At 35.7% G+C, this 24,099-nt stretch overlaps 1 protein-coding gene across 2 annotated transcripts in view; it reads left to right on the top strand.

The window, feature by feature from the left end:
• LOC121422709 (rhomboid-related protein 3-like) overlaps positions 1–24,099 on the top strand; it is a 58,871-nt gene extending 34,772 nt beyond the window's left edge. For both annotated transcript variants that reach the window (XM_041617879.1, XM_041617880.1), the window contains exons 5-12: positions 150–173; positions 11,679–11,843; positions 12,971–13,222; positions 15,247–15,419; positions 16,309–16,421; positions 19,327–19,427; positions 20,430–20,484; positions 22,354–24,099. In XM_041617879.1, coding sequence (XP_041473813.1) covers positions 150–173; positions 11,679–11,843; positions 12,971–13,222; positions 15,247–15,419; positions 16,309–16,421; positions 19,327–19,427; positions 20,430–20,484; positions 22,354–22,595 — 1,125 coding nt within the window. In that variant the 3' untranslated portion in view covers positions 22,596–24,099. The remainder of the gene's footprint in view (positions 1–149; positions 174–11,678; positions 11,844–12,970; positions 13,223–15,246; positions 15,420–16,308; positions 16,422–19,326; positions 19,428–20,429; positions 20,485–22,353) is intronic.

Raw genomic sequence — 24,099 nt, 5'->3', positions numbered from 1 at the left:
CTGGACATTCATTCACTGGATCATTGATGACACGCTTGACCATCATGCCCGCCCACGATTCCTTTGCGATGCATGACACTCGGACACGGCTCCTGGACGCCACATCCAACCACATTGACCACACCGATGAAACGCTCTTGTGTTTACAGAAATGGAAGCCGCTCTTCGATAAGGTAAGATTAGAAAGGAAATAGCTAAATCCTCATGGAAAAACAATTTTGATAAAAATAGAATATTCAGAGAAGCATGTAAAAATATTTAATAAAAATCAGTTACCAAATAAGAGAGTATGAATATTTAAAAATCTTTGATTTGCTTTTATATAGTTAAAAATGTGCCCATTTTTCGTACCAATAAAACCAAAAGCGTTCTCATTAATATGATGTAGACCCATGTCCATAAAGCATTGGCTTACTCAAGGGCATGAGTTCCATGCTGGGAATTGAACCCTTGACTGCCATGTGTATAATCAGGTGTCTAGCTAGACTATTTGACCACAGTGCCTCCGTGAGTTCATTTTATACTTCATGTTGCTTTTATTTTGCATTCTAAATTTCAAAATAAATGCTTGTGGACAGGTCATCACATTAGTTACATTATACAATATTAAGAGATAATTGATAAAATCTGAAGCTTAATGCACAAAATGAACACCTTTTAGAGACTTTTCCACTATATTGTTCACTATATTTACATGAAATTCAAATATTTGCAATAGAAGTATAAAAAGATTTTCTTTCACAATTATTTCATTTGGTAAAATATCAAATTATAACTATCTCCTCTGATAGAAATTGATCACCTACACTATAGGTTTGGTGTTACTCAAAGATGTTTTCTTCAGTATCAGACTTTTCTGCCAAGAAGAACAGTGTCACACAGTATTTCCAATATCGTGCTCACAGTGTGGAACACATTGCAAAATCATCTTCACACTGATTGAGTATTTGAACAGTGTCAATCACATCGTTTACTATGTGAACACACTTTACTATGTGAACACACTTTGAGCAACAACATTATAGAGGTGTCCACAGTCTTAAGCGATATTTACACTGAGAAATTAGAGCATTTAATGGGGGAGATTCCGCACACCACACATATGGTGCAAACTCACTTGGAAACCACGGAAATGACTGCACATAAACCGCTGCTGAGCATGCCAGTTTGAAAGGAGGTGAAATGTCGGTCCGCTGTAGAAACTTGTCAACTCAATTTGTAGTTACTCCGGAGTAACTCCACTTCGCCTTTAGTGTGAAAACACCCTATGTGGACACACTGTGGACCCTCATGCTCTAGAACTAAACACAGTGTGGAATTGTATGGGTAGGTTAGGGAAGCAAGGTAGTGCATTTTGAACAGTGTTTTATGCTTGTTATTAGACCTTAAGACCAAAGTTTCATCCATGCTATAATTTTGAAGTCCATCAATATGTACAATACATATTTCAAGAGTGGTGCATAATCTCTGCAGGATATTCATAAAATCCAGATGTGAATGGCAAGGGAATCAAGTTCACAGACAGGATTTTTAAAAATTCTATGAATTAGTTTTCCTTGCATGCTGGTGTCATGCTGTGGGGATCTGGATCATGCTGTTAGTAGAAATCTTCAATTTCCTACTTTCTCTAATCACTTCCTACTTGTCATATAACCTCATTATTAAAATGATTTGATATAACCAAGTAGATGAGTTTGAATTCATTCGTAGAAATGTAGGAAAAGTCATAAATCAGGGCATTTTTAGGGAGTTAAGGCATTCAAAATATGGTAATCAACAGTGATGGTGATAGTTACTGTTTGATGCTTCATGCGATTCTTGTCACTTCATAGTATTCCCTAAGAATTACCTTGTTGTTTTGTAGCCAGATGCAAGTTCAGGATTTCATAGTCTGAGAGGATTCACAGAAACTCTGAAAATTAGTAGTCTTGTTTTTAACTGCATTATATTCACTCAAATTTTCTTACTGAAAGGAAATAAGGAGACAATTACTTTAAAAATGATATAATTAAAAGATAAAATAGTCATCACTTTATTAGGTGGGATGGAGGGGGGGGGGGGGAGGGGGCAGGGGATTATGTCAACTTTGGGGCCAGATGGGGGGATGTGCCTTTTTTACCTCACATGGATCTGGACCTGTTTATTCCTACACCCAGGTGTAAATTAAAGCAGCCAAAACTACATTTTTTGGCTGTCAGAGCCACAGTTGAGAGCTCTCTATTTTCATGTCTTACTGCCTTTGTTAGTCAGAAAATTATTTCTTGATGGGGGGGGGGGGTAATTCCAAATGTATGGAAACACCGATCAGTAGCAGACCTGCTATTTCATAATTCATGTTTGTCTCGCCTGCATAGCAGAGTGAGACGATAGGCGCCAACATTGAAATCTTTACTAAGGTTAAGTTTTTGAAATGTCATCATAACTTAGAGAGTATATTGACCTATTTCATGAAACTTAGACATATGGGTAATCCAGTATTATTGCACATCCTGCATGAGTTTCAAGTCACATGACCAAGGTCAAAGGTCATTTAGGGTCAATGAACTTAGACCATGTTGGCGGAATCAATATTGAAATCTTAACCAATGTAAATTTCTGAAATGTCATCATATGTTAGAAAGTATATGGACCTAGTTCATGAAATAGAGACATAAGGTAATAGTGTATCACTGAAGATCCTGCCTGAGTTTCAGGTCACATGACCAAGGTCAAATGTCACCTAGGGTCAACAAACTTTGGCCATGTTGGTTTTTGTGTGGAATTGTCATCATAACTTTGAAATTTTATGGATCTAGTTCATGAAACTTAGACATAGGAGCAATCAAGTATTCCTGAATATCTTTTGCAAGCTTCAGGTCATATGACCGAGGTCAAAGGTCATTTAGGGTCAACAAACATTAATAATTCTAGGGGTGTTTGTGTGGAATTGTCATAACTTTAAAAGTTTATGTATCTAGTTCATGACATAGGATAGCCCTGTATCCCTGAATATCCTTTGTGCATTTTAGGTCACATGACTAAGATCAAAGGTCATTTAAAGTCAATGAACTTTGGCTGTGTTGAGGGTATTTGTTGTATTGGCATCATAACCTAGAAAATTACTAATCTACACATGTAGTTCATGAAACATATAAGGGTAATCAAGTATAAATGACTGTTTTGCACAGGTCACATGATCATGGTCAGAGGTCATTTTGGGTCAGTGGATATATCATGTGTTTTCTTTTGTTAAGAATTAATCAATAACTGTTTTGAAAGTCAGCACTGCTGCAGTATCTAATCGGGTAATGCAGGCGAGACAGCCAGAGGCGTTCCACTTGTTACACTTTATTTTTAACCTTTTTATTCTCAACCCCGGGATATTGGTGGGGTTAAGTGGAGGGGGGGGTCTTAGCCCCACCAATTTCCCAGGGTTAAGCTTAGCCCACTTCAATTTCACACTATGTTTTAGCAAAGCGGGCTAGCACGGTAAATAGTATGGTACTATCTGGCCCTGCAAAAAAGCAGGGTTAGCCGGCTTATTGTTTTGCTAGCACCACAATTGCGGTGCCACGAGATGCATTGTGAAACGAAACCAGGCTAAGGAAAAGTGGGGCTAAATATTAGCCAATCACAGAAGTCAAAATTGCATGTTAATCACGCTCTGTGTGGCAATATCTTCAATGAGCTGTACGATAGTCTGGGGTTTAAGGCATTGACCCTTGGTAAGCAAATAGTATGGGGTTAAGAAAGATGGTGTGAAACCGAAAAAAAGATAGTATGGGGTTAAGGATAGTCAGGGGTTAAGGAAATGTAGTGTGAAGAGCATATATGTGAACAAACCCATGAGTAGTGTGGGTGTCCCTGTAAAGTGTGACTCGCATAACAATATCATACACCTTCTATTGGGTGATACCTTAACACGTGGGAGTGAAAAATCCATCGCATTTAGTGTCTTGATTTGGTAGTGAATTATATTTCATAGATTTCAATTGTACTGTCTAAATAGCAATTAATTCAGTGTCAAATGAAGAACAATCATTGAATGAAGGTCTTTTCAAGATTTATATTGGTTTTTGGTTAAATGAGTGACCTCGTAACATCTCCATAATGTTAAATTTCAGATTTTCACTTTTTCATATAAATGATATACAAGAGGTAGTACAGTATGTCACTTTACCCTTTAAAATGCCTTGTAACAAGTTTGCACTTTTTATAGAGTGTCCTACTTGGCAGATGGAAGCTGTAATTAAAACCCATTTGAAAGTCAATCATCATCCCCATTTGTAAGATCTCTAGAGATACGAGCACTATCTTTTTCAAGATACAGTCTTAGCATATCAGAATAGGTAATGGTGTGTCTTTATCATGGCTCCTCATCATCCTCATGTATGCCATTTGGTAAATTGCCAAAATTTGGTCTACAGTTGCTTCACCTACTTTTGTTTGGTGCCATTCCATAAAGTCTAATCTTAGCAGGTTTGGCAATTTTTTTTTAATTTAAAAACAAAATTAAAAAAAAAATAGGATTTATTTGATTTGGATCATATTTTAAAACTCAAATGAGATTTTTAGCTCAAAGAAAATATGAACATCACGAAGATCCTGCTCCTTGTTCTTTGAGCAAAAGTTGGAACTCTCTGACTCACTGTTCAAAGCATTGACTTGCAAAGTTCTGACCAATTAGGAATTAAAGAAGCAAGTTGATTTTAATTTTTACCAGCTTTGCTAAAAATTACTAGAGTGTATGCATTTAAACTAGGGGTTACCAGGGACAAAGCAGATTTTACGTATTATTGCACTAAATTTAACACATTCATTGAGAAATGTACAAAAACAATGCTCACTTTTGGCATCGGGCACCTAATGTAGGGTTGTTGTCATGATCTAGTGTTATGCATTTACTAAGACCATGCATACATTTCTTTATACACCCATCTAGATGGGACGAATTATGGTGTCCGTCCGTCTGTCTGTCCATCCATCCGACTGTCCGTTAACTTTTCCTTGTAAACGTGATAACTTCAGTTTAACTTAACCTAGGCTCATATAATTTGGTGTGTATGATAGGCCCTACTAGCGTGTATCCCAGGAAGCCTATCTATTTTTAGGTCAAAGGTTAAGTTGCCACTTTTCACTTTTCTTGCTTGACAAATAACCCTATTTTCTGTGTTACCGGCAGGCAGGCGTATTATGTGCTTGCCCTAGCAACACTTGTGCTCTGTTCTGGAATCCGCTGGTGTTGTGCCAGTCAGTATGAATTCATGAACGGGAATTACAGAGAAATCTTTGATTATACAATATTGATTTCATTATTAAACGAGCATTCATAAAAAAAACAAGAAAAATATTACAAGACTAGAAAAGCTAAGCTACGAGATGCATATTGAGTCTGCCGCCCTCTATATGTATCTCATAGCTTAGCTTAGCTACTGACAAAGGGATCAGGATGGCCACAAAAACATCAACAAGTTTTTTTCCGCCGTCTCTTCAACATATTTTTCTGGGTGGTCACATGGTCACATTTGTTATGTAATACATTGTTTTTTGGGAATACCGGAATGGAAAAAAAACAACTGAATCTCCACACATCAGACGGATTCCGTCCATTCCCACCCGGTCCTATCAGAAACAAACCTAAATATTTGAACTATCTCATGGTATTACTTTCATAGAAAAAAACTGTTGATTATCCAAAAATCTTCACTCTCCTCATCTTCTTCAATGGCACACTGTACTGTATAGTGTTATCAGGGTGTGATGGAGACTTGAGTAAATGAAATCTCCCAGATGTGACTCCCACAGGACAACACCCACAGAAAGAAGGATGTAGGTTTTTCATTCACAAGAAAAAACTCACAAGATTCCAGACCCATTGACCTCATTTGAGTGCTGAGGAATTGGTGTCACATCAGCTTTACCCAGCTTCCATCCCCTGGTGTGGATGCCATCTTTGTTTGATTAATGAGATGACCAACTTCAGCAGCTTGGCAGGTGATGGAACACACGTAGACCCTGTTCATATTTCAATTATAACCGGACCAGATCTGGGTTGGTTGGTTTTTTAAAGAGAAGTACATGTATCCCAGGTGTTGATAGTATAGATCATGATCATACAAAATGTGTTGGCCTATATAGAGGTAAGGCACTTTATCACTGTATAGAATCATGGCTACCCTTTTCAAAATCATCCAAAGCGCATATTTTTCATTTGTAAAATGTTTTGTTTGAAGGTAAAGTCCAACCTAGAAAAATGTTGCTTTGAATAAATATTGAAAAATCAAACAAGCATAATGCTGAAAATCTTATCTAAATTAGATTAAGAATAAAAAAGTAATTACATTTTTAAGTTGGTGTTATGCAAGCGAGAGAGTCGATGTTGTCCCTTACTTTTTCTTTTGATTTTTAATGTTTGAAATATACAATATTTAATATTTTTTTTGACAGATTTTGCCAATGAGTACAGCTTGTCTGAACTAAAAACTTAAAGTTGGTGAAAATCGTCAGTCCTCTCATTTGCATACCGACAAGGATGTGGATATAAGTGATTTGTGAAATAAAGCAAAACTTCAATTGTTTTAACTTTCTTATTTTACATCCAATTTTGATGAAATTTTCAGTGTTTTCCTTGTTGGATTTGTCTCTTTTTACTCAAATCAACATTTTGTTGGGAATTTGGGATGCACTTGTCCTTTAATTAAACTCTTCCTTGCAAAACTTTATTCATCCAATTTTAACATTTTCGACACCCTAAAATAGTCACACCCATATCATATAAAAAAAAAAAGGCTAGGCCTACCCTTTTTGGTTATGTATATGCATACTGTATGTATAATGATATTGTTGAGTGGCCCCTCCAGTCCCTTGATAATACAGATAATGTTGCAATATCTCTGTTATTCATTTAAAGTAAATCATGATTGTTGACATTGTTCGGATCTGATAAGATACACAGATTGATTCATTGATAAGTCACCATTATCGTTAGAAACTATTAATGACAGAGTTCAGAATTCAGAGTTTCTCTTGTTCTTTTTGGCTCTTATTCAAACCAAGAATGTTGAGGGTTTACCCATTGTGCGATATCATTTTTGTCTCACCTGCGAAGCAAAGTGAGACTACAGGCGCCGCTTTTCCGACGGCGGCGGCGGCGTCAACATCAAATCTTAACCTGAGGTTAAGTTTTTGAAATGATGTCATAACTTACAAAATATATGGACCTAGTTCATGAAACTTGGACATAAGGTTAATCAAGTATCACTGAACATCCTGCATGAGTTTCACGTCACATGACCAAGGTCAAAGGTCATTTAGGGTCAATGAACTTTGGCCGAATTGGGGATATCTGTTGAATTCCCATCATAACTTTGAAAGTTTATGGATCTGATTCATGAAACTTGGACATAATAGTAATCAAGCATCACTGAAAATTTTGTGCAAGTTTCAGGTCTCATGATTAAGGTCAAAGGTCATTTAAGGTCAAAGGTCATTTAGGGTCAATGAACTTTGGCCGAATCGGGGGTATCTGTTGAATTACCATCATAACTTTGAAAGTTTATTGGTCTAGTTCATTAAACTTGGACATTAGAGTAATCAAGTATCACTGAATATCCTGTGCGCGTTTCAGGTCACACGACCAGGGTCAAAGGTCAATGAACTTTGGCCGAATTGGGTGTATCTGTTGAATTACCATCATAACTTTGCAAGTTTATTGATCTGACTTTTGAAACTTGGACATAAGAGTAATCAAGTATCACTGAATATCCTGTGCAAGTTTCAGGTCACGTGATCAAGGTCAAAGGTCATGTGAGGTCAATGAATTTTGGCCACATTGGGAGTATTTGTTGAATTACCATCCTATCTCTGTAAATGTATTGGTCTAGTTCATAAAACGTGGAAATAAGAGTAACCAAGTATCACTGAATATCTTGTGCGAGTTATAGAAGTTTTCAAAGTCAGCACTGCTGCTATTTTGAATCGCGTGATGCAGGTGAGACGGCCAGAGGCATTCCACTTGTCATGGTAAGGTTTCTCCTTTCATCGCACTTAAAGGTAAATGCCAGTTGTGGTAACGATATCAAAATGAGTTCATACAGAATCCAATGAAATGACCAACAAAGTGTCTGTTTGTATAAATAAAACATATGTGCCAAAGGATTCGGGAAGAAATTGCTGAGAAATCAGCAAATAAGCACAGGATTCGGGTGAAGCGTCGGGGCCCGACATTCAAAGCAATAATTGTACACTGTCCCACGTGCGCTTATCTGTGTTCGTGATCTTCAGTGTGAACATTTTTCAGTGTAGATTTCAAGATTTCAGGAAGTTCAGTTTATGTAACTGTACCAGATCTAGATCCTCAATGATATACTGACAATTAAGCCTGGTTTTACAGACTTTCTCATGAAATCAGTGTTTACTGCAACTACTAGCATTTCTCTTTAACCTGTTAAATACTACGTGTATGTTCTGAAATTCCCAAGAACTTTCTACATGGACTACATAGTTCTAGTAGGCAATGAAGTTACTACTACATCAGTAAGACATTGATTTACAAGACAGGTTTATATTATGAATGTGAATGGGTTCTTGTAGAACGGAAGACATAGCATGCAAGAGTAATGAAAGAGAAGGCAGATCGGACAGGGAAAGCCAAGCTAAGGTGACGAAACTCAAGTGCAGAGAGAATGTGATAGATAGGTAGGAGAGGATAGGTGCCCAATTACCAATCAATTAATAATCACTATACCACTTGTGGGTATAGGCTACTGAAGATAGAGATGACAGGCATGGGGACGAGTGATGGGAAGATGGGTATGATGGCAGAATACAGGGGACAAGCATATTATAGGAAAGAATACGGTAATTGGTATGGTATAAATCATAAAATCATGCATCGCAGTTACAATACTGAATTGCATGTGAATATAGAATATAATATTGAAAAGTGTAGAGTTTCATAACAGTTGTATGTACATAATTAAAAAGGTATGTATAGATATCACGTTTAACTGAAAGCAATAAATGCTCAATATGTTTAAAGAAATGAATGTTGTAAATTAAGTTATTTCAAATTTTCTATGATCTCTCAGGAATCACACAGTCGCCATATCCAACCCCATCCAGGAGGACCGTTCTTTAAAATTATTTTTTATAGAACTTTTGCATGACATTACAAGCTACTGTTCAGCGGCATTTAGAATCTTTGTCTTGTAGAAAAATTGAATATCAAAGCATTATGAAGATTTTATCCAGAAATTTATTTTATCATCCATGAAAAAAATAGACAATCAAAGTTTCAAAATGAATGTTAGATTGACAAAACTTAAAGACAAGCTTCAACCCAACCCTATCAGCCAATAGGCTCTGCCAAGAAAGGGAATTACGCTAAATTTTGTTTATATCAGATACATGTAGTCATTTGATCTTCTAGAACCAGTAGGTTTAATTAATAGAATTGAACTACCTTGTAACATAACATCCTCACAGTAATTTGCTGGGGGTGTTTATGAAACTGTTTCGTGGTCACAAAAGACTTTATAAAAATTACTGATAATGAAGTTCCACAAATGTTAGCCTTAGCCAAAATGTTGTTCAAAAGTGTAATAGTTAGATAGCATATGAGAGCTTTGTTATAAGATTGTGCCAAAGAAGTCTATTTCTACAAAATTATGTTAAATAATGATAATAATTGATCATTATGAAAGTAAATCAACATTCTTATATTTCATATTTTGCCAGTGTGATTGAAAAAATAATAACTGAGAAACTGCCTTGGCTTGCCTTTCTTCCATTCTTCTGGTACAAAGATTTCTAAAGCTTGTTTGCAGTAATAGAAATTGGAGTTCTGTGAAAGATTTTGACAGATTTGCTCTTGGTGAATCAGCACTTTGACTATGACAGCTTGTACTGGAGCTTTTAACTTGTACATTTACATGTCTATGTACCACAACCTGTCTCTTTATTGGGGGGGGGTGCTTTATATTCATGGATAACATTTATATAGCAAATACTTTTGAGGAAGTTTAAAGTAAAAAAAAGAAATTTCAGTATCATGATTTTAGAAGAATTGTTCCATCCCTTATTCCCTATAAAAATGCTATGAATGGATAGCCACCTTATGGCGTCATCAGTGTTCTCCATTTCCTTTTCAAAGAAAGGTCAGCAACACATGCGTTGTGAATAAATGACGATTTCTTGTCAAATGATGTCATCGAGTGAGGTAAAGATAGAAAAAGGTGTTATATTGTATAATGACTGTTTTGGAACACTTCAAATACGCACAGAACTGAATTTTTGATGAGCTTAAAAGGGCAGAGGAGGACGGTAATGAGTTTGTAAGGACATGGTCGCCAAATTGGCCATCTCTTTGCGTTTGCTTGTTTAACAGATCTTTGTGATGTCACTGAGAGTTGCGAAATCCCAATTCACTTTGCGGTGCCGATCGGTCGCTCGTTAGGGGAGTGGCCTTTCTTTGGAGCCAGGTATAGATTCTGAACGTCAGAGGTTGGCAAGAATGTCTAAATTTAGACTTCCGCTCTGCCTACTGAGACGCGGGACGACGTCACGCCCGGTGCCGTGATGTCATTTGCGATCCTGTGTAAAACTTAGCTCCTATAATAGAACCATACGAACCAGGGAAGATAAACATATTTGATATTCGTGGTGGGTTTGCCCAGGGTACATCTATTATTCAGAATGGTTATTTGAGGCCTGCCTAGCATGAATTATGAGCACATACAGCATTATAAACACATTTGTCGGGTTTTTTTGTATCGTGTATAAGGAATGTGAAAGCACAGGTTTTTCCTATGTACCGTATGTAGTACCACTAAATTGCATTGCGTGAATTAAAGCCAAAATCTTATGCATACCAATTAATGAGTTTCTCCTTGCCTCCTCTCCCATGAATCATATGTGGAATGCCTTAATTTAAATTGATATCCAGTTGAAGATTATATATATTGTTCAATAATGATACCTGGGGAAATCAACTGACATGTCAGTACAACATTTCCAATTCGTCATTCAAAATAAACAAGAAAATTAAGTAAGGTATCTAACATTTGACAAACAGTTGTACTATTTCTTTTCTAAAACTGTCTTACACAAATGATTACACTCGAGTTCTGATATACCATTTTATTCATGAATATTTTCACTTCTCTTGAAAGAAATTTACACTAGGTTTGGTCTTTGATACGCTATTAATAACTGGAAAATGTGCTTACTTAACCATAAATGATATGATCTATGTAAACACGCATCTTTGTGCAACATTTATTATTTATGAAAAAAATGATTATGTAGGAAAGTTACTCCAATTTTTATGAGACACCAAGGAAAACTTCACTTATCTCGTCTCCTTCAAGAACATATCACCAGTTGTGCGTAAAGTTGTCATGCGTAACTTGTGGCTCTTAGAAAAAAAATCAGTAAGAATGTATTTACATGTATGAATGGTGACAGCAGTACATATTTTTGTTTGTACATTATGAATGGAATTGGTGATTATTAGATGCATCATATCTTAAGGATGGTGGTGATATGTTTGGGATCTTCATCATCTGTGGTATTAAATAATTTGTGTTGATTGGTTTGTATAAATTGAATTATGTTACTACTTGATCTAGATGATATGACTAAACCTATTTAATGTTTAACTATGGGTATTTTATCTCATTTATTATTTTGCTCTGCAGTTTGATGTGGATGGGAACGGTGTGATCAGCATGGAAGCTTTCCAGGTAATCCTTTACAAGTATGGTCTTCGGGAGGATCTAGATCCGCACAAGAGAGAAGTCTTGGAAACAACCATAGAAGAGAACACTGGTGGTGTCATCAGCTATCAGGAGTTTGTTAACATTGTGAGAACTTTATACTTTGTAAAGATTCAATGATATCAAACATATATTACATATAAACTTTTAAAAATGTGTTTAGATCATTACTGGCCATTCAAACACTTGATGATAATGATAGTATTCTGTTATTATATCGCCCATATAACTTACATTATCGTGTATAGGCTACCAAGGGTACCCTACTTTTATCCCGGCAGCCTTTACCCCCTTAATTTTTTCATGTGCAAAAGCATTTCAGGTCTAGATTGTTTCCCATCAGTTTTCATCTGATAGATTTGATTGAGAGTAGTAATGAGAAAAATGATAGGTGCATATAAGTAGACAAAGTAGTGATACACGCTTCTGATCATCAGGCAAGACCATAAGCCCAAGTTGTCATTAGACGAAGTAAATAATGATAGGACCAAATGTCATATCCATAATAGATCTTAAGGCCACCGCACACCTTACGACCCGACCGGTCGCCGACTGGCTTGCGACTGGGTGAGGGGAGATGTGACGTCACAGCTCTTGTCAGCTTGAGAGTCGCAGACCAGTCAGAGACAAGTCGCGAGGAAAATCAGAAGGATTTGACATGTCAAATCCTTATGACTGGATCGCAAGCTCAATCCAACCTCCAGCCAATCAGACAGCAGAGTTGCATAATGCATATTATGATAAACAACGCGCATACGCAGTAGTAAGCGCAATTTCTCAGATGCTATGCCAAAAGTAAAAAGCGGTGCGGTGTCGAGGCTTATGACTGCGGTGCGATTCATCTCCCCTCACTCAGTCGCCGACCAGTCGGGTCGTATGGTGTGCGGTGGCCTTTAAAGATGTGTGAACTGAATAATGCTAGAGTGCCAATTTGCAATTTTCATTGATAAATAGTTAGTTTTTGAGCATCCTTGTCATCTGTCCAGGGTGATGATGTGTTCAATATCTATCGCAAATTAGAAATTGAATTTAAATCACACTTAACCTTCAGCTACTCAGCCTTATAATGAGCCTAGCCATTATTGGAATTGGAGCATATTCCATTCTTTTGAGGTATGAATATCTCACTTTTCATTACAATTTGTATTTGTAGTTGATTTACGTTATTTGATATTGATTCATCTTTCCTTTTTTTATCAATACCATTTTTTTAGATGAGTGATAAGAGATCACTCAGTTTTTCCATTGCCGTCCGGTCACGCTACGAAGAATGTGAGAGCGATTGCATCGATGGTAGCAAGGTTGGTTTTAAGAAAGAGGACTACCGCACCCTGACCTATCAACAGCGATTTCTCAAGATGGTCGCCGACGAGATCCTCACCAACGAGACCGACCGCAATTACTTTCGATGCAACTTTTCCTGGTGTCTTCCGCCTATCCTAATCTTCTTGGTCACGTGGATTGAGGTGATAAATGCTCTGAAAAAGAACTAGATCTAGCTCCCCCATTTTCCTGGAGAATAATCCCCAAATGGCAATTTCATCCACAACATTTTTTCCCAAGATACGATGCTACATTGATCAATAGGATCATTATGGACATCATATTTCATTATGCATATTCATTTCTCAGAGGAGTCATCAGGAGATTATGTCTACTCATTTTAATGATTAAAGGAAAGCTATTCATAATGTATGTTGCAGTAATCTGTCTAATAGTATAGTGTGCACAAGAAAAACTAAATTACTGAAAAATTGTGAGTGCTTTGAAGAGTTTCTTTTGTCTTATTTCATGATTTTAATTTGACAGTAGTATGTAAAACATGTGTGGCTTAGATTATGTTTTACATGGTAGCACTCTTAATATGACAGAGAAACATTTTGCTTAAGTAATTTTTCACCAGTGTGGTATATAAAAAAAAGCACATCGTTATTGCGAAAATATCAACTTTTTAAAAGGATGACATTTTAGTCATTTTGAGTATATTTTTATACATTAACTTAACATCACAGTGACATGACCTACTTATGTGGCCTATTTCAACCACCATGTGTGGAGTTTGAAATTCATAACTTTCATATTGTTTGTCAAATTTTGATCAAAATTTTGTTTATCAATTTCTCTGTTTGTTTTTTCCCTAATAAAATCAGTTTGTACTTGACTTGGATTCCCCCTTGATAGAAAAATTAAGGAAAACCTCTGTATGGTTAGTTCTTTATGTCGCTACAAGTTGACATGTCTGTATGTCTTAGGAAAACCAATTATGTATATTGTTTTCAGCTTTTGTTATATACACTGTCTCTATGATCACCTGATATATCTCAATATTACGATGAAAAATCAAACCTTTTTTTCAATCCAATTCAATTTACTTCCAAATATTCCAAACTAAAATTTACAATGGATAAAAAGTAGATGCATATCAGCTTGCAGACTGAGCTTGAATTATCAGGGGAAATGATTAATTCTGAATCTCATCAAAATTAGGCTAGAATCTATTCAATTGGTTCCAATCCATCAGTTTTTCTATCTTTTGTCTAATGAGCCGTTCTTCGCTGAATTCAGATCATTAGCTATTGCCATTTTGAGGTCGACTACTCTCTGTGATTTTTGTAAAATATCCATTCAGATTTTCTTCACCTACATTCATCTGACCTGAGAGACAGTGAGAGAGAGGGAGAGAGAGAGATAGAAAGAAAGAAAGACCGTGGAGAGAGGGGGAAAAAACCTGTGTGTCATTGCTTAGATGCCACTCTATGGGGAGAAAATCAATAAAATTTTAAATTAGGTTATTTGCCAATTTATTGTTTCGTACTGTAAGCGTATGGCATCATCAAAAGATCATTTAGCATTTCATTTGAAAAGGTCGTTATTTTTGCCATTCGTTTTCTTTGAATCGTAACTGTTAACATGTAAAAAGGAATTAATGTATATATATAGAGTATTTCAAGTATTTCCCTTGATAAAAGTGTTATAATGCTGGCTATTTATGAATATAAAATCAAACTATACATTCCTCCTTGGCTTTGCCCAAATGTATATCCTGTGTAATTGAAATCCTATGAATTTTCTGTGGCATTGTCTTAGTTTTCCATGAAAGTTTTTTAGACACAGTCTTGAGGATTCAGCAACATCATGACCTTATTTTGATTATTTACTTACTTGGTAGTTTTGACTTGAAGCATAAATCTTTTTCCCTTTTGACATTCAATGGGGGAGATGAATGAGGGATAGCTAGTGAAAAAAAAGAAATATCGGTAAAAAACACTGCAAAATGTGAGAGGGCGTGAAAAAGATTGAATGAATGGCATAATACAAATACTGGAATGCAAACAATTATGTTTTTGATAATGATAATTTATATCCTTGCTGAAGTGTCCTGTGGCCTTGCATGTTAATTTTATACATGTACATGTATTGTGTTTCTCATTTTTTACTTTCAGAAATAATAGTCTTCTCTTTTTCCCCTCCCTAATCCTTCCTTCCGTAGCTAGGTTTCTACATAGGAGTAACAATGAATGCAACTCGAGCTGACACTAACTCATCCACGAGGGCAGCAGATATCTGGACGGGGCCACTACCAAAGAACAGCTGGCTAGTATTTGATCCAGACAAGAGAATACAGTTTTGGAGATTTTTTTCATATATTCTTTTACATGGAGGGTAGGTATGCGCAAGAATACTTCACATGTTCAGAACTTACTTTCGCTGTTTTTCTAATTGTTAGTGAATGATTTTCTAATAATTTTCTCAGATCTTTATACTGATGATAGTATGTTGTTGTGTAATATTTAATTTTACTCATGGAAAAATATCTATTGTACCTACTGCAATTTAGATTGTTTGTGTAAGTTTCATTTGCAAATGTAAATGTCATTGTAATTATATATGACCATTTTATTCTGTTCTGTCGGAAATGAATTGAACTAAAATTTGAAGACAATTAGACAATTCAGTTTAATTTTTATTGAACTACTTCATTCATTTATTAATGAATGTAGTTACTTTTTTAAACTGTACAATACACAGACTTGTTTGAATGAAAGAAAATTATTCTAGAAATTCTGTTACAAGAAATAGACCATCACCCAATTGCAAATTTGCAATCATTTGCTGAACAAGCTTGGTGCATCTTATGGCACTTTATGAAAATTAGTCAGTGTGTCATGTAGGTAAGGTCCTGTTTTTATTGACTTGTCGGTTAAAAAGACTGCATTGGAAGAAATCAAATTCATAGAAAATGTTAGTAGAAAAAAGCCATTTGATTTATAATTAAGAGATTTATTCACATTGAAGTTGTGATGCCTGAATATTTTCCAACCTATTTGCACTGCACCACGACAATAATAGAAATAAAAGGAATTAAATAGACAAGTTCAGGTTACGTGAGGTGTTTTTATTGATCATCACGGCCAAGAGGTCGATAGCATGCAAGTATCGATATCACATGAAATACAATATAATTACTAAAACATTGTAACACATTGGTGCTCTTAGAGCCACAAATCTTAATATAACTAATTACACTTCTGCTTTCTGTTTATTCCTTTAGCATAGAACATATAATCTTCAACTTTTCTGTCCAAATGTTATTGGGAGTACCCTTAGAAATGGTCCATGGGACCAGGAGAATCGGAACCCTCTACCTCATAAGCATAGCCGCTGGTAAGATTACAACTTTACTATTATATTTTTCCCAGTGTTTGTTGTTGGTAGGTGACAAAATAATATAGATATTTTTTATTTCATATATCACAATGCATCATACTTTCTTTATAGCAATGTTCTAAAGCTTTCCATTTCTCTTGTACTAACCCCCAGCCAATGGCAGGTTCAGGTAGGGGCACATTTGGCCCCCCTCCCCCCCATTTTAGAGAGGCACAAAAAATAATTTTTAGTGGAATATGTTATGCAAAGGCAAGAGAGACCAGTTTTTAATTGCTTGTCAAAATTTTTCCTGGAACAGAATGACCTCAATTTGATAGTGAAGATCTTTTTTAAATATCAAAATTATCCTGTATAAAATGCCCCCCCCCTTTGGAAAATCCTAGATCAGCCTCTGCCCAAAGCCAGAATAGTGAGTGAAAAAGGCTAAATGAATTACCCAGCAGTGTAGTAAAATCACGCGAAATCGTCATTACGCAAACATGTAATAAAATGAGGTCACCACAGTGAATCGATAACAGCGAGAGCGCTGCACATTGCCAGCGGTTCACAGAGATTTGCACGCAAACCTATGAGAAACAAGCGAGAGCGAACGATTCCACGAGCTCTTCCCCCTTCTTTCCCTTCCCGGCGATTTGTCCCAAAACAAAAGGATTTCCGCAAACTACGATACTTTGTTTTTCAACTTTATTAGCATTCGATCTATCCGCGCCGATTAGATTTTTACCGTGGCATTTTGTTATAAATTAGCAAAAGAACATGTACATCAGTTTTGCCGAGCTGAATAAAACGACTGATAGGCGTTTATGACAGCCGTCATTCACGTAAACTTTTGTATCCGATATGTGAACTTTCATTCTACACGTAGTGTACTGATATGCACACAACGTCGTACTTGAAGGTTCGTTATATTCAGAGGTGATAGCAACGGGGAACATAAGATTGACATGTACAATAAAAACCAGTAAAAACTATTAAAAAATGATGAGTCCTTGATGCAGTTCACCGACACAGTGAAGGATCAGGATCATCAATTACAAAACAGATGAACATGATGAAATTATAAAACTTACATGACTTGTCCAATATCGCATGAATCATTAATATCCCTTATTTTTCCTTTGGCTTTATAATGACTGTTAAGTGCAGAAAAGGGGGAAACGGTGAATAATTTGGTACTGGCTGTATGATCCCGTGGTCAGTTAGCATGCACGTTTGTAGGCCTACATTCACAATGATCACGATGCATGGTCAGAGAACAATTTCCCTCATTCATCTCAATTCTCTCTTATCATGCTTATCATTACATGTATCATGTGTGTGTTGGAAGCTCCTTGGTATACCAGGGAGATGGGGTTTGGTGTGTGCATGGAGCTAACTGGTGTGTGCATGCAAGGAGAGATACCCGAGGTATAGGCATTAGTTTGTGTGTAAGTTCATTGGGCATGCTGGGTCGGCTCTTCGGTCAAGAGCGCGGGTGCTGTGTGCATCATCGCACGGTGCAAGCTTGTGTGTCAAATACGCGCAAAACGACTAATAACAGGCTACAAAAATCACTCGACCATGCTGCCGCTATGCGAATTCGGTGTGTGAAGATTACGTAACTTTCACCGAAATTAACGCTACACCGTAATGACGATTTCGCGTTATTTTACTACACTGCCCAAACTTTCACACTGGATAGGATCGTACTGAAATAAGATTAATTTGAGATGTGGAAAAAGTTTTCTAAGCTGATGGCAGCGGTGGGATAAAGTTCCTTTCTTTTACTTCGTAACACAAAAGAGCTTAGGACATATTGGTTGTTTCCCACAAAGTCTTTTATCAAACATTTACCACAGTAACAAATAGGAACAAGTGGATACTTTTGATTCTCCAATTAAATTCCAAAATTCCTTATTTAAACAAATATTCCATTATTGTATTGCATTGTATTTATTTTCCATTCATAAACATGCAAAATTCAAACAAAATCCATTAGATATAATTACAAAATAAAATAAATACATATAAATGGCTGGATCTCCCATTCAGAGGTAATTATTACCACTTTGTTCTGCCTAGGGGTCCAGAACATAATAAAATAGATCAAATTGTATTATAAACATCATTAACAACAGAAAAGAATGTTGTTAAACAAAATATAAAGTAATGAAAACTAGACAATAGACATAAAACAAAATTTAAAGTTATGAGTTCAAGCTACAAGAAAATACATTATTAAAGGACAAGTCCACCCCAACAAAAAGTTGATTTGAATAAAAAGAGAAAAATCCAACAAGCATAACACTGAAAATTTTATCAAAATTGGATGTAAAATAAAAAAAGTTATGACATTTAGAAGTTTTGCTTAATTTCACAAAACAGTTATATGCACATCCTGGCTGGTATGCAAATGAGGAGACTATGATGCCATCCACTCTCTATTTCTTTTGTATTTTATAATATGAAATATTCGAATTTTCTCCTCATTGTCAAGTGATACAACGATTAATTCCTCCCTGAACATGTGGAATCAGCATTGTTTAATGCTTAATGGTTCAGTCAAGTTGGTCCTTATTGTCAAATCTATAAAAACTGAAATATTGTATAATTGAAACAATAAAAAACAAAAGAAATAGTGAGTGATGGACATAATCGACTCACTCACCTCGTTGTGCATACACTGTTTTGTAAAAAATAAGCGAAACTTTAAAATGTCATAACTTTCTTATTTTGCATCCGATTTTGATGAAATTTTCAGCACTGTGCTTGTTTGATTTATCTCTATTTATTCAAGTCAGCATTTTCTTGGGGTAGACTTGATCTTGAAGAAAGTTGTAAGATATGTTATGCCAACAGAGGGCAGTAAACAGCTAAAATAGGCAGTTGAAATTGTTTCAGTTTTGATTTGTTTCCCTTGCAGGTTCAATGGGTACATCAGTATTTGACAGAAGAAGTTTTCTTATGGGGGCATCGGCTGGTTCCTATGCCCTCTTATCAGCTCACCTTGCCAATGTAGCCCTTGTAAGTTGATTTTCTCTATCATTACAGTGTTGTATATGGAGGTCCATAGCCAGAAACAAAATATAAGTGATTTTCACTGCTGCCACATTTGGAAAATGATTAAACTTACTGGGTTTGAAACTGGGTTTAAAAAATTGTATCAAAATGTAGCTCATGACTTCAAGAGTGGGGCTTAAGAAAATTAGAAAACAAGTTTCACTAGAGAAATGGCATTATTTCAATTCTATACCGTTTTAAGTAATGCAAGATGTTTAAATCAGGTGGTTTCAATACTGCTTAATTAACTGTATTATTCCAATGAATTTGTATTTGTGCCAAATCAAAGCTAAATCAAGTAGTACTTGTACTTTCTGTACCTCCCATGTTGAAACTATTGCACATTTGTTCTTTGAATGTCACTTAGTTAGGAAAGTATGGGAATACTTTGAAAAGAGATTGTTTGAAAGATGCAAATTAGTATTAAAATTAACTATGGAAAATGTTATTTTTGGAATTACTCCCATTAAGTATAATAGAGCCTTAGATACACTTATTATTTGGGTAAAATGGATCATATGTAAAATTATGCCACAGAAAATCCTCAACAAGGTAAAGAATTCTTTTTTGTACAAAAAAACATTTTATGTGAAAATATGAAGCAAGTATCTTTTGAAAAATGTCGTTCAAATTTCATTAATCTTTTTGACTAATGTTGAAAAGATATTTAATCAGTTTGCTAGGTACAGTTTTGCATCTTTATCTCTGGTTCCCTACATCAATTATAATTGTGTTTTTGTTTTTGGTACTGAAAATGATTTAATTCATGACAAGATTGTATATTATCAGTTATTGTTGTATTACTGTTAAACACTCGGTAGCTGATTGTTTTTGTACATTGAATGTGAAAGCAAATGTAAACTGAAGCTCTAAGATTCTGTATGAAATTATTTGGAAATCAATGCTGCAACTCAACTGACATTTATCTTCAATTATTTTTTTTCATCATTACTTTTATATTTTCAGCATTTTTCAGATTCAAAATTGAGTCCTCAAAGAATAGCAGTTGTTATAGTATGTGGTAAGTGAGTGGGATCTATTACTAATCATCTAATTATTGCCTTTGACAGTTCAAATTTAATTTATATGCTTCTTTATAAACAAATAGCAAACTTTCATTATATGTTTGATGAGCATATCGTCAATATAATGTCAAGATCATGTAAAAGCCTTCATCTAAAGACTATTAGATTACATTAGATTCATTAGAAAGCAATTCAAAACCTAATGTTTGTGAAGTATTTGACAGGAAGCCTCATCATCTATCTGGGGAAAAAAAGGGATGGTATTCAAGTACTCTAGAGAAATATATATTCACCCTGTAACTTCTTTTACCATACACTCCTTGGTCCTGTGAAAATGGTGATTATGACTATGATAAATTTATATGTTAACCCTAAATAGACTGGGGGGGCTGATTCAGCCCCCCCCTCGACATTTTTCGCGATAAATCCGCTGCGCAAAATTTTTTGACCGCGTCGCTCGCTGACTTTTTACTTTCAAGTCTCGCGCAACTTTTGAGACCAAAATTGTGACCCCCGGGTACGCGTTTCCAAAATTACGCAACATTTCGTAAGTGCATGCAGACCCAAAATTACTCAAAAACGTGAATTTGTGTACAAATCCAATGCAAATAGTGTTCTTAGCCAAAATTCATAAATGTTTCATTATTTTTCCTTTTACTGCTTAAATTCAATTAATTTTATCTTGTTTATGGTCAAAATAAAGTCCCCGACAATTTCCATTGAAAAAACAATAAAAAACAAAAAGTCGAAAAACAAGGAAATACATAAGAAATTTAGAAAACAATAGAATACATAAGAAAATAAATTTGATTTTGAAATTTTTTTAAAATCAACTTGATCAGATGCCTATCTAGAGTATGTGAAACAAAAATTAGCATTTCAGGGGCATTATTTTATTAATTAGAGCAAACTTATGATTTTACGCATAAATTAGCATAATTAATGAGACATGAGATTTTTTGCCGAATTTGATGTTATAGTTTTGTAGATAATGCCATGGGTAATGCATGTGCCAATTTTCGTCGCGATCGCGCGATCAACGGCCGAGATCATAAGGGGGGCTGAATCAGCCCCCCCCCCCCCAGTCTTTTTAGGCGTCGAAATAGCCCAGTCTATTTAGGGTTAAACATACAATTTGTCTTGAGACTTTGTGGTTAAACTGCATTGGGTTGAATCAGAAAAATGTGACACCAAAAGAGTGAAGTCACCATTCTGACGTCTTCACCCATCCCTAGAGGATTTATGAATGGAGACTTTGTAATCCAGAAACATTAATATGCTATCAGTGTATCAGTATGAAAGAATTCCCAACTTACAATAATTTGTTTCTATTGCTCTCTTGGATTAACTTTGGGTAAATTCTGTAAAAAAAAAGTGCACTTTTTTTGTACATCAGACCCTCATTTTGGTCAATTTTTACTTTATGAACTATCCAAGCCACGGTGATAAGAGAACATTATTACAAGATTTCATACCAAGCACAATGCAGAAACAAGTCATTTTCGAGGGTCCCGAGTATATGGGGATGGATTTATCTGTACGTATTCAATGGGATATCCCTTTGGCATATATAAGATGTTCTACTTGTTTGATGTCATTGATTCGTTTGATGGAGATCCTGGATTTGGCCACAATATCTTTAGATTGATTACTAAAGATTTTGTCATCAAAGCAAAGTGAGCTACCAAAATTAAGGCACAAGTTCCTATTTAGTTACAGGGTTGACAATTTACAACATTTGTGAATGTCTGAATTGATACATAGTGGCGGAAAAGAGATGTCATTTTCAGGATGAAAATCAGAATGATAATTACATGATATGTAATATTAAGGTTTTGTAATTTTTGTCTTTCTCTTCTCCGCAGTAAGCGCTGACTTCGGCCTTGCTGTTTATCGGAGATACTCTGGTTTACGCACAGCTGCTTCTTTCGTTGCGCATCTCATGGGGATCACGATTGGTCTTACGATAGGCCTATTTATTCTTAAAAACTATGAACAGCGCTTGCATGAACGACTCGGTATGTGGCTGGCTATGGTAGTCTATATCCTCTTCATTCTCTTTGTCGTGTTTTGGAACATTTTTTACAAGCCTGGTCCAGCCGTATAGCCAAGGGATAACAACGATGATTAGGAAAGTAAGGACCAAAAACACTTAAGTCTGGTTGTCTCTGAGCTTCTCTGGGGAGGATTTTTGCAGACGTCTTCAGACTAGATGCAAGGCTTGTCTGTTCATCATGCTGTCTCTTCTTTTATTTGCAAGTATTGATATGAGATATAGAAGGTAGATATTTCAGTACACTCTTGTGACCAAAAAGTACATTTATAAGTGTTTGTGTCAGGAACGACTTTATTCATGCAAGACCAAAGTACTAGTTCAGTATCTAGTCTTAAAGAATGCTTTTTGTTAAGTGGTGTGTGGATTATCTTGCAACTGACTGAACATTTTGCTTGAAAATTTTCAATAAGATACCACTAAGTTGCTAATGTGATGAAAACAAAAGTGCACAGAAAAAGTTTGTTTTCAACATTTTGTTGAAGGACCAAATAGTGTTTAACTTAAGGTGAACAAGGTTCAAAGAAATAGACCTGTTTCTGTTTTGTATAATGAATCTCTCATCATCCAAAGGTTTTCTACCAAATCATGAATTATTGAAAAAAGGTATGATTCATTCACTATTAAGCACAAGGTTCTGGACAATTAAAAGAAAGCACATGAGCATCTTGAAAGGGATTTTTTGCTGGTCATAGTTCGAGACACATATTTTCTCTCATCTGTGATGAAGAGTCTATTTATTCATTAATTTATTGATTTACACATTTATATTTGATATATGTGCTGTATGCCTGTATATTTATTTATTGTAACCCCAAGGCTCTTATGAGGAGTTGAAGCCAATTTGGACAGAGTGAATTCTTCAAGGTGTTCCATTCTTTACCCAAGCTTGTAATGCTATAGGATGGGACAGCACCAATGGAAATCACTGTACTAGCTTTGGGATTGGTCGCTTGAAGCCATTCTATCTCTGATACTTTGCCTATCTTTTGCGAGTAAAAGTGTTGTGCTTATGCACCTTAACAATATCATGAGTTATATGCAGCATTTACCAGGAATCCTGCTCACCATATTCTGCCCAATCCTGGAATGTCTGTACAGACAAAAACAATTGGAGTGGAGGTGCACAGTATCGGCATTAAGTGGGAAGTTTTCCCTTTTGACATGTGAATAGGGAGATGGCAATGTACATATGATTCAAGAAAAAAAAATCCATTATGAAATGATAATGGATATACCTAAAAATTCTTTGTGTCAATTAACGAATAGGAACATTATTTTCATCCTAGATGAGGGGAGGATACAAGTTACCTTGAGATAACCTTAAAAGCCACACCTTTCCATCCGATCGAGGTATACACATATACAGTTGAAAGTATGGTGTGGTAGGGTTCAGGAGGTCACATAGGACCCATTTAAAAACCCAGGTTGGACAGTTCTTTATCGAAATTGAGGAGTTTGGGAGCATCAATGGCAGACTGGGGAAGCTTATTCCATCTGTTTATTACACTTTTGGTTAGTTTATCTGCTGTGAAACTGGATCGAAGTTTAAAATGAT

The sequence above is a fragment of the Lytechinus variegatus genome, chromosome 10 (genome assembly GCF_018143015.1).
Source record: "Lytechinus variegatus isolate NC3 chromosome 10, Lvar_3.0, whole genome shotgun sequence".
Classification (NCBI taxonomy): domain Eukaryota; kingdom Metazoa; phylum Echinodermata; class Echinoidea; order Temnopleuroida; family Toxopneustidae; genus Lytechinus; species Lytechinus variegatus.
This window is presented reverse-complemented; position numbering and strand designations above follow the sequence as displayed.